General features: G+C 36.5%; 1 protein-coding gene across 1 annotated transcript in view; it reads right to left on the bottom strand.

The window, feature by feature from the left end:
- Positions 1–12,077, bottom strand: part of LOC114152078 (protocadherin-15-like) — a 283,395-nt gene that overhangs the window by 30,471 nt on the left and 240,847 nt on the right. Inside the window, exons 32-37 of the mRNA XM_028029788.1 lie at positions 9,108–9,338; positions 8,757–8,845; positions 7,381–7,557; positions 6,218–6,436; positions 5,201–5,209; positions 2,974–3,084 (exon numbers count right to left, since the gene is read on the bottom strand). Coding sequence (XP_027885589.1) covers positions 2,974–3,084; positions 5,201–5,209; positions 6,218–6,436; positions 7,381–7,557; positions 8,757–8,845; positions 9,108–9,338 — 836 coding nt within the window. The remainder of the gene's footprint in view (positions 1–2,973; positions 3,085–5,200; positions 5,210–6,217; positions 6,437–7,380; positions 7,558–8,756; positions 8,846–9,107; positions 9,339–12,077) is intronic.

The following is a 12,077-nucleotide window of genomic DNA, read 5'->3' as shown; positions in this document are numbered from 1 at the left end:
CTGGATGACACCTTTCTTAAACACAGCTGAGAATAGGTTGAAATCTACGTACATATATGTAACTGAGAAATGTTTACAACATGGCAAGTTGTAAAAGAGCTTTAAACAACTGACTTTGCTTTATCACATAATTAGAGCACCAGAGCAAAAAAAATGATGACATAATAAGAACAGCATGGTAAAAAAAAAAAAAATTATACAGTATAATGAATCATGATTATTCTACAGATAGCATTAGGCATATCATTTAATTTCACAGTAAGACAAAATAAAAACCCAGTACCAATATGCTTTGTTGCTGTCTCACTTGACTCTTATTGTGTTTCTAATACTGGGGAGGTGTAGTTGATAATTATATAATTTTTTTTCCATAATACCTGATCATTCTATTATCTGTTGATAATAAAGGGCAAACGGTTTAATTCACGTGAGACAAATATTAGTTTTTTGCATAATGTCAGTTGCATATAAAATATAGCTGTAGTGTTCGGAAATAGATTTAGCAAAGCAGACCTTTATAGATATGCTAAGTAGGAATTTACTTTATGAAACGCTGCTGTCGTAGCTGCTGTAGAAGATTGATAGGTAATGTTAAACTGGAAACACACATCCAGTTTACTTAAAATCACTTTGAAAGGGATGTCTATGCAATATTCCATCACAGCGTTGAAGCGTTAAGTAAATAACACTCTAGAAGCACAATTTTATGCATCTGATCCAGTAGCAAACCCAATTTGATCTCCACCTTAGTCTGCCTGTGATGTATATTTTGAACACGTTGAAAAACTCAGAATTTTGCAACATCAGAGAGAGATTATAGGTAATTGCAGATATGTTCCTCTGCTACAAAATGTACACAAAGTCCAGCTAATAATTATCTAAACACTTGGGGCAGCCAGGCTGTTTATAATGCATTGAAGGTTGACCTCCAGATGGTCAGGTGCTAATTAAGCATGAACACCCCCCTGCAAAAACCCAGACAGCAGTGTCATGTCACAGGTACCTTACTCCATTCGTCTGTGGTAGCACACTGTGAGATTTACACCTGTCCTCCCAATAGTCATGCAAAGGATGTAAGAGGCACGCATCATAAGCTGCACTTTTACTTCACAGATGAGGCAAAGTGAATGTTTCACAAAATGTGTTTACTGTCTTAATGAAACCTATGAAAAAAATGGCTTTGGATACTCCCCCAAAAATGTGGGAAGATATCGAGAACTACAAAAAAAAAAAAACACTTTTCTCAGTGACCTCAATATGAAGGGATACAAATTTGCTCCCTTCTAAGTTTTTACATATAGTGGAGCTCCGTTTAGTTGTTCAGCAGTCATGGTTTGCAAACTATGATTTTTAAATTTTTTGACAATCCTCCCTATTAATGAATGTTTTTATATGTTTGGACTTTACATTAAAACCTATAACTCATTTATAATGCAGCTAATAGAAGCTGATGGAATACATTATTTCCTCTGTGTAAATTTAAATACTGACACTGGAATGTTACCTTTCAAAGAGAAGAACCAAAAGAAGTTAAAAGAAAGGCTTTAACCTATTCAAGATCTTTGTTATAGGCTCAGTTGTAAATGTGCTATAACTTGCATTTTGCCAGCTTTAATACATTTTAGAAATTCAGTCCCTAATGGATGGCAATACCACAGAGCACACAAGTATTTCACAGAACCCCCAAACTCCCTTCTCTACAAACACACCGGCTTGCAGTAAAACAGCATCCCACCACAATTAAATACGCCGTGCAGCTTATCAGCAGAATTAATTTTTGCCCAAGGTGGTCTTTATAAATTACAAGCCGCATTTATATCAATTATCTTATATCCAAGTTCCATTCCGCACACATTTTTCATAGGATCACATAGGCTTTAGTCATTTCACATGAGCAGACACAAACACACACCCGCTTGTCATTTGGAGATAGTTTTCACCATCTTGCATATGAATTGCTCTCATGTTAATAGGAATGTGGAGGCATATCAAGGACAGACAGGAAACTAGCGATGCATGTAATGCTGATAAGAATTCCTCTCAACTTCTCCTCAGCATCTGAGAAGAATTATAAATAAACTATCCCAGCACTGCCTGCTGTTTTTGTGGGGCTATGCACACGGTCCCCACACAGCCTTGAAAACAATGGAATTTGGTTTTATCATGTTCCAGGTCTGGATAAGAATGCAAAAAAGGGAAAATTAGGTTTAGAAAAATTTGTTAACATTTTATCCACATGAGTTGAGTTTCAACAACTTAAAAAAAGGCATTTTGCTTGGGGGCCTTGAGCATGATCTAAGGTGTTCCTATGCCAAGAAAAAAAATCTTTTTTTGAAAGATCTTTACAGAAGAACAGACCATAAGTATTATTAAACGCTCTCCACATGTAGCAAAACCTACCAAGTTGAATAAAAACGTAAAGAGGGTATATAGTTTTGTCAAAGATAAAAAGAGAAAGGAGTGGATACAAAGTATTGACTCAGATTGGTTTTTCAACATTCCATTTTTAAGGAGTTTTTGAAAACCAAGATCACTGATGCATTCACTTTACAATGATGCACAGCTTTTTGTTGGTCTGTCACATAAAATTCCAATAAAAAATCTTGAACTTTGATTATAGAGAAACATAATGCTAAACAGTCAGCATTTGGAAGGCACTATTTAACAGAAGACACATTTCTCTCTCTCTCTCTAAATGTACAACTTCTGCGCAAATATGTGGCTTGCTTCCAACTTTGGTTTTGTGAAGAATCACTTGCTTATAAGAAAAATGAGGCCTGCAGTTATGATTGTGGGAGCATCTTTCCTAGTCACTTAAAAAAATGCAGGAAATGTGGAACTGCGCATGGAGACACTACAAAGCAATGGAAGCTGTCACACTGCCAAACTCTGAAGCGTAATGGCCTTGAAAGTGTGAGCTAATGCCTCTGCTTTAACTCATTAATGTAAATGCCACTTTCACACTTCACTTACATGGCGTTGTCACCGAGCTCCTCGTACAGGTTGTTGGCAGTGCCTCCCCCGGGTTTGCCTGTTGGCAGTGCCATCTGGATGCGGGCTGTTTTGGCACACTCTGCTTGTCTCCTGGTCACAGAAGCAAATACAAAACACCGACTATGAAAAAACACTAAGAGTCTAGAGGAAAACCATGACTCCACAAAGTGGAGTAATGTTGGAACAATCGTTCATGGTCGTTCAGCTCATCACAGGTAGTAAAGAATACGTCTTCCATTAATTGTAATAACGTTTAACATTTTCAAATGTTGATTGTGCTACAACACAAAGCCTGGAATGAAACTGATACATGGATCATTGATAAGAATAACAATGTTGATGTACGGCCATAAGAAATTCCATTTAAACCTCTAACCACATAGGGGCACAGCAAAAATATAAAAGAGGCTTCTGTGGTCAAATGAGACAAGCACTAAACTTTTTGACCTCCAAGAAAAATGTTATGCACGGTGGAAAGGTAACTGCAAAACACCCTGAAGATCATCACCACCCTGACAGTGACGGTGATGGTGACATCACGCTGTGCCAAATACTGGAACAAAACCTGATGCTATTACTTAAACTATTTGAGGTTTTCTCCCAGCAGATCCTAAGCTCACAGCCTACAATGTCATGATTTCCAGATCAAATCATATTAGGTGAAAGAATAACCCAGTCAAAGTCCAGACCTAAGTCAATTAGCATCAATGACAATTGATTTTCATTGATGCTCCCCCTGCTATCTGTCTATTCAAAGTCAATCTATAAAGCTAACCACAAACCACACAGACAGACTTTTATTGCTTAAATGCTAAAATAGTGAAATAGAATCGAAAAGACCAGCATGTCAGCATCATAAGCATCAGTTTTAGCTCTTCAGACATCTTGCAGGTGGTTTCTCATCTTATTTTCTAAAAGCAAAGAAATGCTTACATATCCATTTTATGTTATATTACGGTTCCTTGTTTTGCCCAGCCATCTGAGAAAATGTATATCCAAGTCATTTTACTGCTATAATGGTTATAGCTTTCCATCACTCCTAAATTTAGAAAAAAAATGTTTTATTCATATTTCATATCATTTTTATTCTTTGATTTGCTTCTGGAATCTCAGATTGTTTTATGCTACTGTCTGCTTTCATTTAAATGCAGCTGTTTAGTCAGGTTTTAGCATTTGTTTTTAGCATCCATCCTGTGTTTTCCCTGACCTGAGCCGAGTCTCACTTTGGTTGTTCCATGTCTGTTGCTGTGATATATTTCTAATTGAAAACCAGGACCCCAGGACTCCCTGTGTCAGGGCTCTTGTGCCCAGCAGGTCTGTTTAGTAAGTTGTCTGTCAGTGAAATTTTGAATGATTAGATCTGTCTATCTAAAGCGCTAAACAGAAACTGTGATTTATTGCGACTATCTGGACACAGAGGGAATTGCCTGGCATCACTCGAGGAGTTGGATTACAAACATCCAGTCGCAGATTGATGAAATAGTTTACATAAAAGCGGAAATGTTAATTACTAACAAGTTTACCAGACTGAGATCATAATGTAATTATCTGTAGAATATAGTTGATTTAAAATGTAGCATTAACTACTGTAATACACTGATTATACCAGATATAGCCGAATACAGTGGCAGCTCTGGCATTGACGATACATTGGCTGATCATTTTTGTTGCTCCCCCAAACCAGTTAAAATGGAGGATATCATCAAAATCTACAAACTGAATTAAATGCAGTGCAGGTCCACACAAAGTGAATATGTAAAATAGTCTCCCTAAAGTTAGCAATATGGAGGAGGTGCCAAAGCCCATTTTAAAAAGTGCCACTGGATTCTAGAGCTGTGAAATCTCATTCAAATGTTTGGATGGACTGACAGATGGAAACAAATAGTCAACAACTGAACAAGGAAGAACATTCTGGAAATACATATTCAACCATTTTTTCACTCTTTATTTTTTTTCTTTTCTAGAAAAGTGCCTAATTCAAAGTCCGATTCTTTTTCCAGACTGTCTCAGACGGAAACCCTGAATCAATCTCAGTGTTCTTCAGGGTTCATTTCTTTGATTGCCTGCTGTCCCCCTCGTTTCACAGCCACTTCTAAACTCATCCATTTCATAGTCCAATGAAACTCAGCTGATTAATCACAGTGAAAAGTGTCTGGGACGGCTATGACATTAATATTATCAGGGAAATACAAAAGGGGGTACTCACTCTTTGAATCTGGAAGCGGCAGATGACGCAGCAGATGAGAGACAGAGAGAGAAAGATCGGGATTATTTGGAGCATAAATCACACGGCATCTTTTGTTAGCCAAATTTACTTATCGTAATTTATGAGCAAAGTCGTGCAATTGCTCTTCATTAAAGTCATTTAGCAACAGATAATAGCGATTATCATGATAATGATTATCGCTGTTTTTTCCCTCCCCTCCACAGATCTCCACTCCTCTGCCGGTTATTTGTGTGTTTCTCAGCAGGAGAAGACCAGATCCAATTTATTTGTGTATGCACAGCTGTTTATATGCATTTTAGGGAATTTAATAGCTTTCAGGGTGGTTAGCTAAACAAACTATTACAACTGGCTTTATGGTGCAGACTGCCATGCTGAATCATCTGGGGCAGTGACTTGCCCAACTGACGATGTGTCTGCCCAAAGACTCAGAGCAAACACAGCCTTCAGTAATTACAGCAACTTCATTTTAATTCCAAATATTACATTCTCAGTCTGGGCCTCAAACCACTGTCAGGTTGTTTGTACCTAAAAAGTGAGGCATATTTTAAAAGAGTATTTTTAGCTGTGGATCAATACATTCAGGAGGATGGTGACTCTTGGACTAATTCCAAATAAACTGCAGTGTCTGTGTTCACCATGATGAATGAACCCTATCAGAAGATACAACAGCAAAGCCAAATTGCATATTACCATTAGCTATATCTTACAGCACTAATCTCCCAGGTACTGACCGTTAGTAGGATCAGATTACTGTTAGTTCAGGTTTATTCATGGGGATTTGCTAATACATGAACCAATTAGAATTTGCAGATGTGTCTTTCTGTGTAAATTGTTTAAGATTACAGTGTCAGTTTACTGCAAATAGAATAGAATAGAATAGAATAGAATAGATAGCATTTATTGTCATTGAACAGAATTCAACGAAATTTCCATTGCAGCTCCCGTGCAAAAGGTCAAATATATACGCACAAATACGCACAAATAAATGATACTTACTGCCTGTATGTGATAATGACAATTAAAATAGCGGGAACACAGCAGATGATGATGATAACGGCGAGAGCCAAGAGTGCCCCCTCTGTGTAGCCAACACTGTGCACAGCTTTCTTTACGCTGGCCACCACTTCGGGGGTTCTGATTTCCAGAATCCGGCCACCAGGAGGGAGAAAAGGCTGGAACTCTTTATTGATATCCAATAGTTTCCCATCAAGAAACCTTGGAACGAGAAACACATTGCAATTGTCACTGTTTGCATTTAAATCTGGTTATTTAACAGCAAAAGTGATGGCAAGACTAGTACTGCTAACTACAGCCCGATCATAAGCTCGATGGGTGAGCCTCCTTGAATTATTTTTTATTAAAAAAAAGATGGCCTATTTTTTTCTTTCCTCATGAATAGTGGGAGTATGGACCACACTAATACCAGAAATATGTCTGAAATTAAAACTATTGTATATTTGAATCTGAAGGCAAACTTTACATTGAATATTTTTCTTATAAAATAATAAAAAAATATCACATAATACCTCGCTTGGACTCATAGACCTGTAAATTTGACAAAACTCACTTCAACAGAGTACAAAACATGTAACTATGTGAAATTGTATTTCTATATTGATTACAGTGTCTTGCAAAAGTATTTCTATGCATTATTACTTTACGCTTCTTTCACCTATAATTTGTATATCAATGTAATTGATATTCACATACAATTTCTATTCAATGAGACTGAGACTGAGCTATTTTACAAAAAATAATAGAGTGTCTGGATCTGAAAAGTTCAATACACCAGGAGTATGAACACTGGAATTGAGCTGAATTGTAAATTATGTCTAGAACAGTTATCTTACAAAATGAATCCTCCACAAGACCTAAATCTTGAATAACTAACATGTAAAGGACTTCAGGGTCCAACCCAAATTACATCTATTGGGGCAAAGTCAATAGAATAGTATTTCTAGTCATTTTGCTGTTCAAAGTCCCCAAAATACTCCAGTCTAAGATCCCTAAAAGACAACTGGTCCAACAGCTTAATTGAAGGTACTTCTTTTTTGCAATATAGCACAAAACAAATACCTTTGCTCAATGTTCTTTGCCAATAACTTAATGGGGAAATAAAGTACATTTGCTCATTACTGAGTAGTAGGTAAAGTGCTTACTTGAAGAGCTCCTGTCTAGATATGGCTCTGTTTGTCAGTGGATCGATGGCATAAATCATGAGATCTGACTTAGTGTAATCTTCCAGCTCCATCGCTTCGCCATCCCGGTGGGGCCCGATGGTTTCCACGACAACCTTTGCGCCGACCACCTGCTCCTGAACGTAGCGTTCCAAAATGCTGAGAATGGAAAATACTTGATTTAAATATTTGATTTTTGAAAACACCTCGTTTTTTTTTTGATTAGACGAGCAAAATGTGTTTTGTAGAAAGTTTTGTGATAAGTGAAGAATGTCAAGCATTTCTTTTCCCAGAATGACAAGAAAAATCTTTGAGGTGTAGGTGAACCTTTTAGATCTCGTAACACAAACTGTCACGCATGGTGATGATGGCATCATCCTGAGAGCCAGTTTCATTGCTATGGTCTAATTTAATAAAGAAGAAAAAATTGTACCATTATACAAATTAAATATGTTAGTCTTGTGAACTTCTTTGGGACAAAAGAAGAATCAGCACAACTCGGTGTTTGAACAAGGCAAAAATCTTATATATCAAACATGTTATGAAATATAATAAGATTCAGAAAATCTTATTACTATACATCTGTGTAGTAAAAAATGGCCTTTGTTCAAAAGCTCCGTTCACGCCAGGCATCTAACTGACTCAGTGGTCACATATCTAGACAAAACTTAAGCCAAACGTTTGTTGATGCTCTTGGCTTGAGATACACAACATAAATGTTGTACCTCTGCAGCATGCTAAAGGAGAATTAACAATTTTTTTTAGTGGGAGTGTATGTATACATTTGAACCTGATTAGTGGATCAGATCAATATGACTGCATGAAACTAAATTAGATTTAATTGGGCTGAACAAAAGTAAAAGAAACTGAAATGGACTGTAAGGTGGATAAGATAAGATGATTTATGGCTCTAAATAAGAAAAAAACAAGTGAATGCTTCATCATGGTATGACTTCTTTCTTCAATTGGAGATATTTAGATGTCTTCATTTAGCCCTATCCTTACCTGACCTATCCTGGGAAAAACTGAACAGTAATTATGCATAAATCAATGTCAAGCAAATCACGATGGAGTGTAGATTACAGTGAATAAACAACAAATATTAATTGTGCTTACCTATTTGACATTTGCCTAACTTTGCATCTATTTTTGAGAATGAGAAATGTCTTCATGCCAGTGAAGATACTATACATGCTTGTTGGTTTTATTTTGAAAAGCTAATTTGTCTGTTTTTCTACATTGAGGTATGCTGGCTGGTATACCTCGTTGTATCAGCTACCTCGTTGTAGCTGATAAAAACAATTTGAATACTAAACAAATATGCAAAAGATATTTAAAGATAAACACATCATTGTTACCTGAGCAATTGATCTTTATTTTTTTCAACATACGTTGGAGGGACATTTAATACGACCACTTGCATGTCCAGCTGGTTCACAACAGACACCTAGATGTTAGAAAAAAACACTTTAGATGAAATACATTTTAATAGAAACCTGGGATAAATGAGATCTTAACCAACATAATGACAAATACGTAATACATAAATAAATAAAGAGATAACCCCCATTCACTTATAGTTGAAAGTCCCCAATAATCTGAGTTAATTTCTGCCATTTATGTTTAATTACTTTGTGCAGAAAACTTTAAATACATCTCAGCTGAAAAGGTTCTCGTGAATCAGAGTGAAAAATAAAACACACACGCACCACTATCTCTGCTCTGCTGCTGTGTCCTTGACCGTAGTTGTCTGTTGCAGCCACCTCAAATTTGAAATATGACCTCCTCATGTTGCGATACATGATTGCTGTCTTCACCACACCGGTGTACGGTTCAATGACAAATCCATCTTTGCTGTCTTTAGTTTCTTTTCCTGTGGGAGGGGGGATGATGAGCCTGTAGACCATGGAGCTGTAGTTCCCAGTGTCTTTGTCCACAGCCTGGAAAATGAGCAAAAATATTGGCAGTATTACTTACAATGTCATCATTTACAAAATACAATAACCAAAACAGTCAAGTAGTTTCTCTATATATTATCTAGTCCATTATCTGCAATCCTCATAATATTGTATTATTATGAACTAATTCAGAACAAAAACATTTCTTATAATATAATCTCTTGAAAGTTTTCAGGATGTAATGAAGCTTGCTCTTACACTTGTTTTACTATGAATAAGCAGTAGGGGGTAAACTGATTCGTCTAGCTATGTGCAAATCCATTAATCTATTCTGTCATTGTGGCTATCAGCTCCTGCCCAGACAGACAATGACTTATAGCAAGATGTTACAACACAGAAGTGCATACTGCATACAAAGCTCTCACACACTCAGCACATCAGAGGTAATGTAATGATATATATATATATGTGGGACAAGGGAAATTAAGCTATTTAGAAAACTTAAAGTCAATGTAAAACAGTCCAACACAGACTGGCGCTAAGGAAATATCCTCTATACTACACTATAATATAATACACTATTCTATGCTGTAGCTTTACAGTATGCCATGCTGAATTATTCTTCGTAATACCAAACTGTGGTATTATGAAGCTCTCTTCTTCCTTAGAAATACTGTAATCGTTTTGACATTAGGTAAAACACACATTTTAGAAATCTTGCTAATCTTTTGCAGACTGGAACCTCTGTCATGTTTTCATGGTTGCAGGCTGTCTGTTTTGTTTTGCTTGGCCTGACTGAATAAACATAAAGTGTAACAATGCATAAGCTTTTAAAAATGAGTCCAACATTTGTGTGCTGCCTTTTTTGTACCTGTTTCATCCTCTCATCCATGAAGTCAATCAATGTGCAGCCAGTAGCAGAAAGTGGAATGGCAAAAATGGCATAAGGGTGTTTCTTTTTTCCCCTCCCACAACCTTCATAGTCTCTTCTCTGAGAGTTTCAGTCCAAGAGGTCTCAATTCAGTTTCATGGCAATAAAACTGGTTGATAAGATTCAAAATAATTGACATGAGGGTTGATTATTTTTGCTCCCTGTGAGATGCTCCCAGATAGGTCCATTTATGTTCCAGAATCATTCATTTTCCAAAGAAAAAACTCTGGATTTTATGTATCCCTGCTTTTAAAGAAAATACTGTTTAACATCTTTGTGCTAATACAACTTTTGCTGTCATACTCCTTTTATAAAATCCCTGGGTAAAAATAATTATGAAGGAACTGACATAGAAAAACAAGAAGCAAAATTGTGAAGTATTTTTAAAGTGTGCTTAATGAAAACAGTTGAAAAGTGTCTCCTCTAAGTAGCAATAATAATACCAAAAAATGCCTAATTAGTATTTTTTAAGTAATCACACAGTCATAACCCTCAAATGTGTGATGGTAAATATTGATACACTTTACACTTTTTAATATATTTCTCTTAAACTTTTTGTATATTTCTTTATGCTGATCATAGTACAACAGTTTTTATTTACATGTCTGATCACAGTTGAAGAAGACAAAATGTGGAAATGATGGCATGATAATGATCACCCTTCCAGTTAATCTGTTCATGTTCTGCAATCCAAAACATACTGACTTTCACTTAAAAACGTGTAAAGTAAAGTTAAATTGCCTTATTTTTACAGTCAAGCCTCACAAACAATGCTCCTCTGCCGATGTGTTTACCAGCTTTGGAAAATAATCAACCATGGAAGCTGTGATAATTGGCTGGTGCCAATTATCCAAAAAAGGTAAACAAGAGCCGGCCAGACACAACGTTCCCTCTGCCAGGTCAGAATGAAAATTTCATAGCTTCAAATCCAGATCAACATGAAAACTTAATTGCCTCTCAGCCGGACCTCGCTCAACCTCTGGTCAACTTTTTATGTGAATTCATTAATGACTTTTTAGATATGTATCCCAACAAACTGGAACACAGCTGTCCAGCTGTAGCTATTGGCCACAGAAGCGTTGCCATATAGTGCATTTGTAACATGGGGAGGAAATTGTTTTTGGTTTTGTGTTCCTCTTGTTCTGACTTGTTCCTCTTTGCACCCATCAAGTATTGACATCAATGTAATTGCTGTATGTTTCTGCTCTGATTGTGAAAACTAGCTCATCATCTTTTAGGAATACGAAGAAAAAGGTCTTTACTTTAAGCTTTTGACAGATCAAAGAAAACAAACTACTTTGAGTCATCCAACATTAGATTATTTAGTATAAAATCCACCTGACAAATAAAACACCCCAACATTACGCTTTTACAACTCTAAAGCTGACACTTTAGACAATTCACCAGAAAGGAGTGTCAATTTACCACCTTTTACAAGTCTTTGAATCAGACAGTAAATAACAGGCTTATATAAGTGCAAGTGATACTAATGTACCTGCACCGAATGCCCTCAACTGGAAACAAGTTTTGATGAAACAGTAAGCACTGTGGCTGCTACATCAATTTTAATTACAGCACTAATGTGTGAACAGGGAGTCCTAAAAGTGCTGTACTTGGCAACATTCAGTCTTAGTTGTGTCTGCTCCACAAAAAATTTTAAAACCTGTCTGGAACCCGGGGAAGCTTTAAGCCTTTCTCTTTCCTTCGTTTCTAAATCCGTAGTTCATCTCCTGCCTCCTCTCACTGTCTTAATCCTCAAAAGTGGATGGCTATAATGAAACACAAAGGGGATAGAAAACAAAAATAAGGTAATAAAAAATGTATCATCTCAGCACCAAACATGCTTTTTT

The sequence above is a fragment of the Xiphophorus couchianus genome, chromosome 10 (genome assembly GCF_001444195.1).
Source record: "Xiphophorus couchianus chromosome 10, X_couchianus-1.0, whole genome shotgun sequence".
Lineage (NCBI taxonomy): Eukaryota > Metazoa > Chordata > Actinopteri > Cyprinodontiformes > Poeciliidae > Xiphophorus > Xiphophorus couchianus.
Note: the sequence above shows the minus strand (reverse complement) of the source record. Positions and strands in the feature narration are given on the sequence as shown.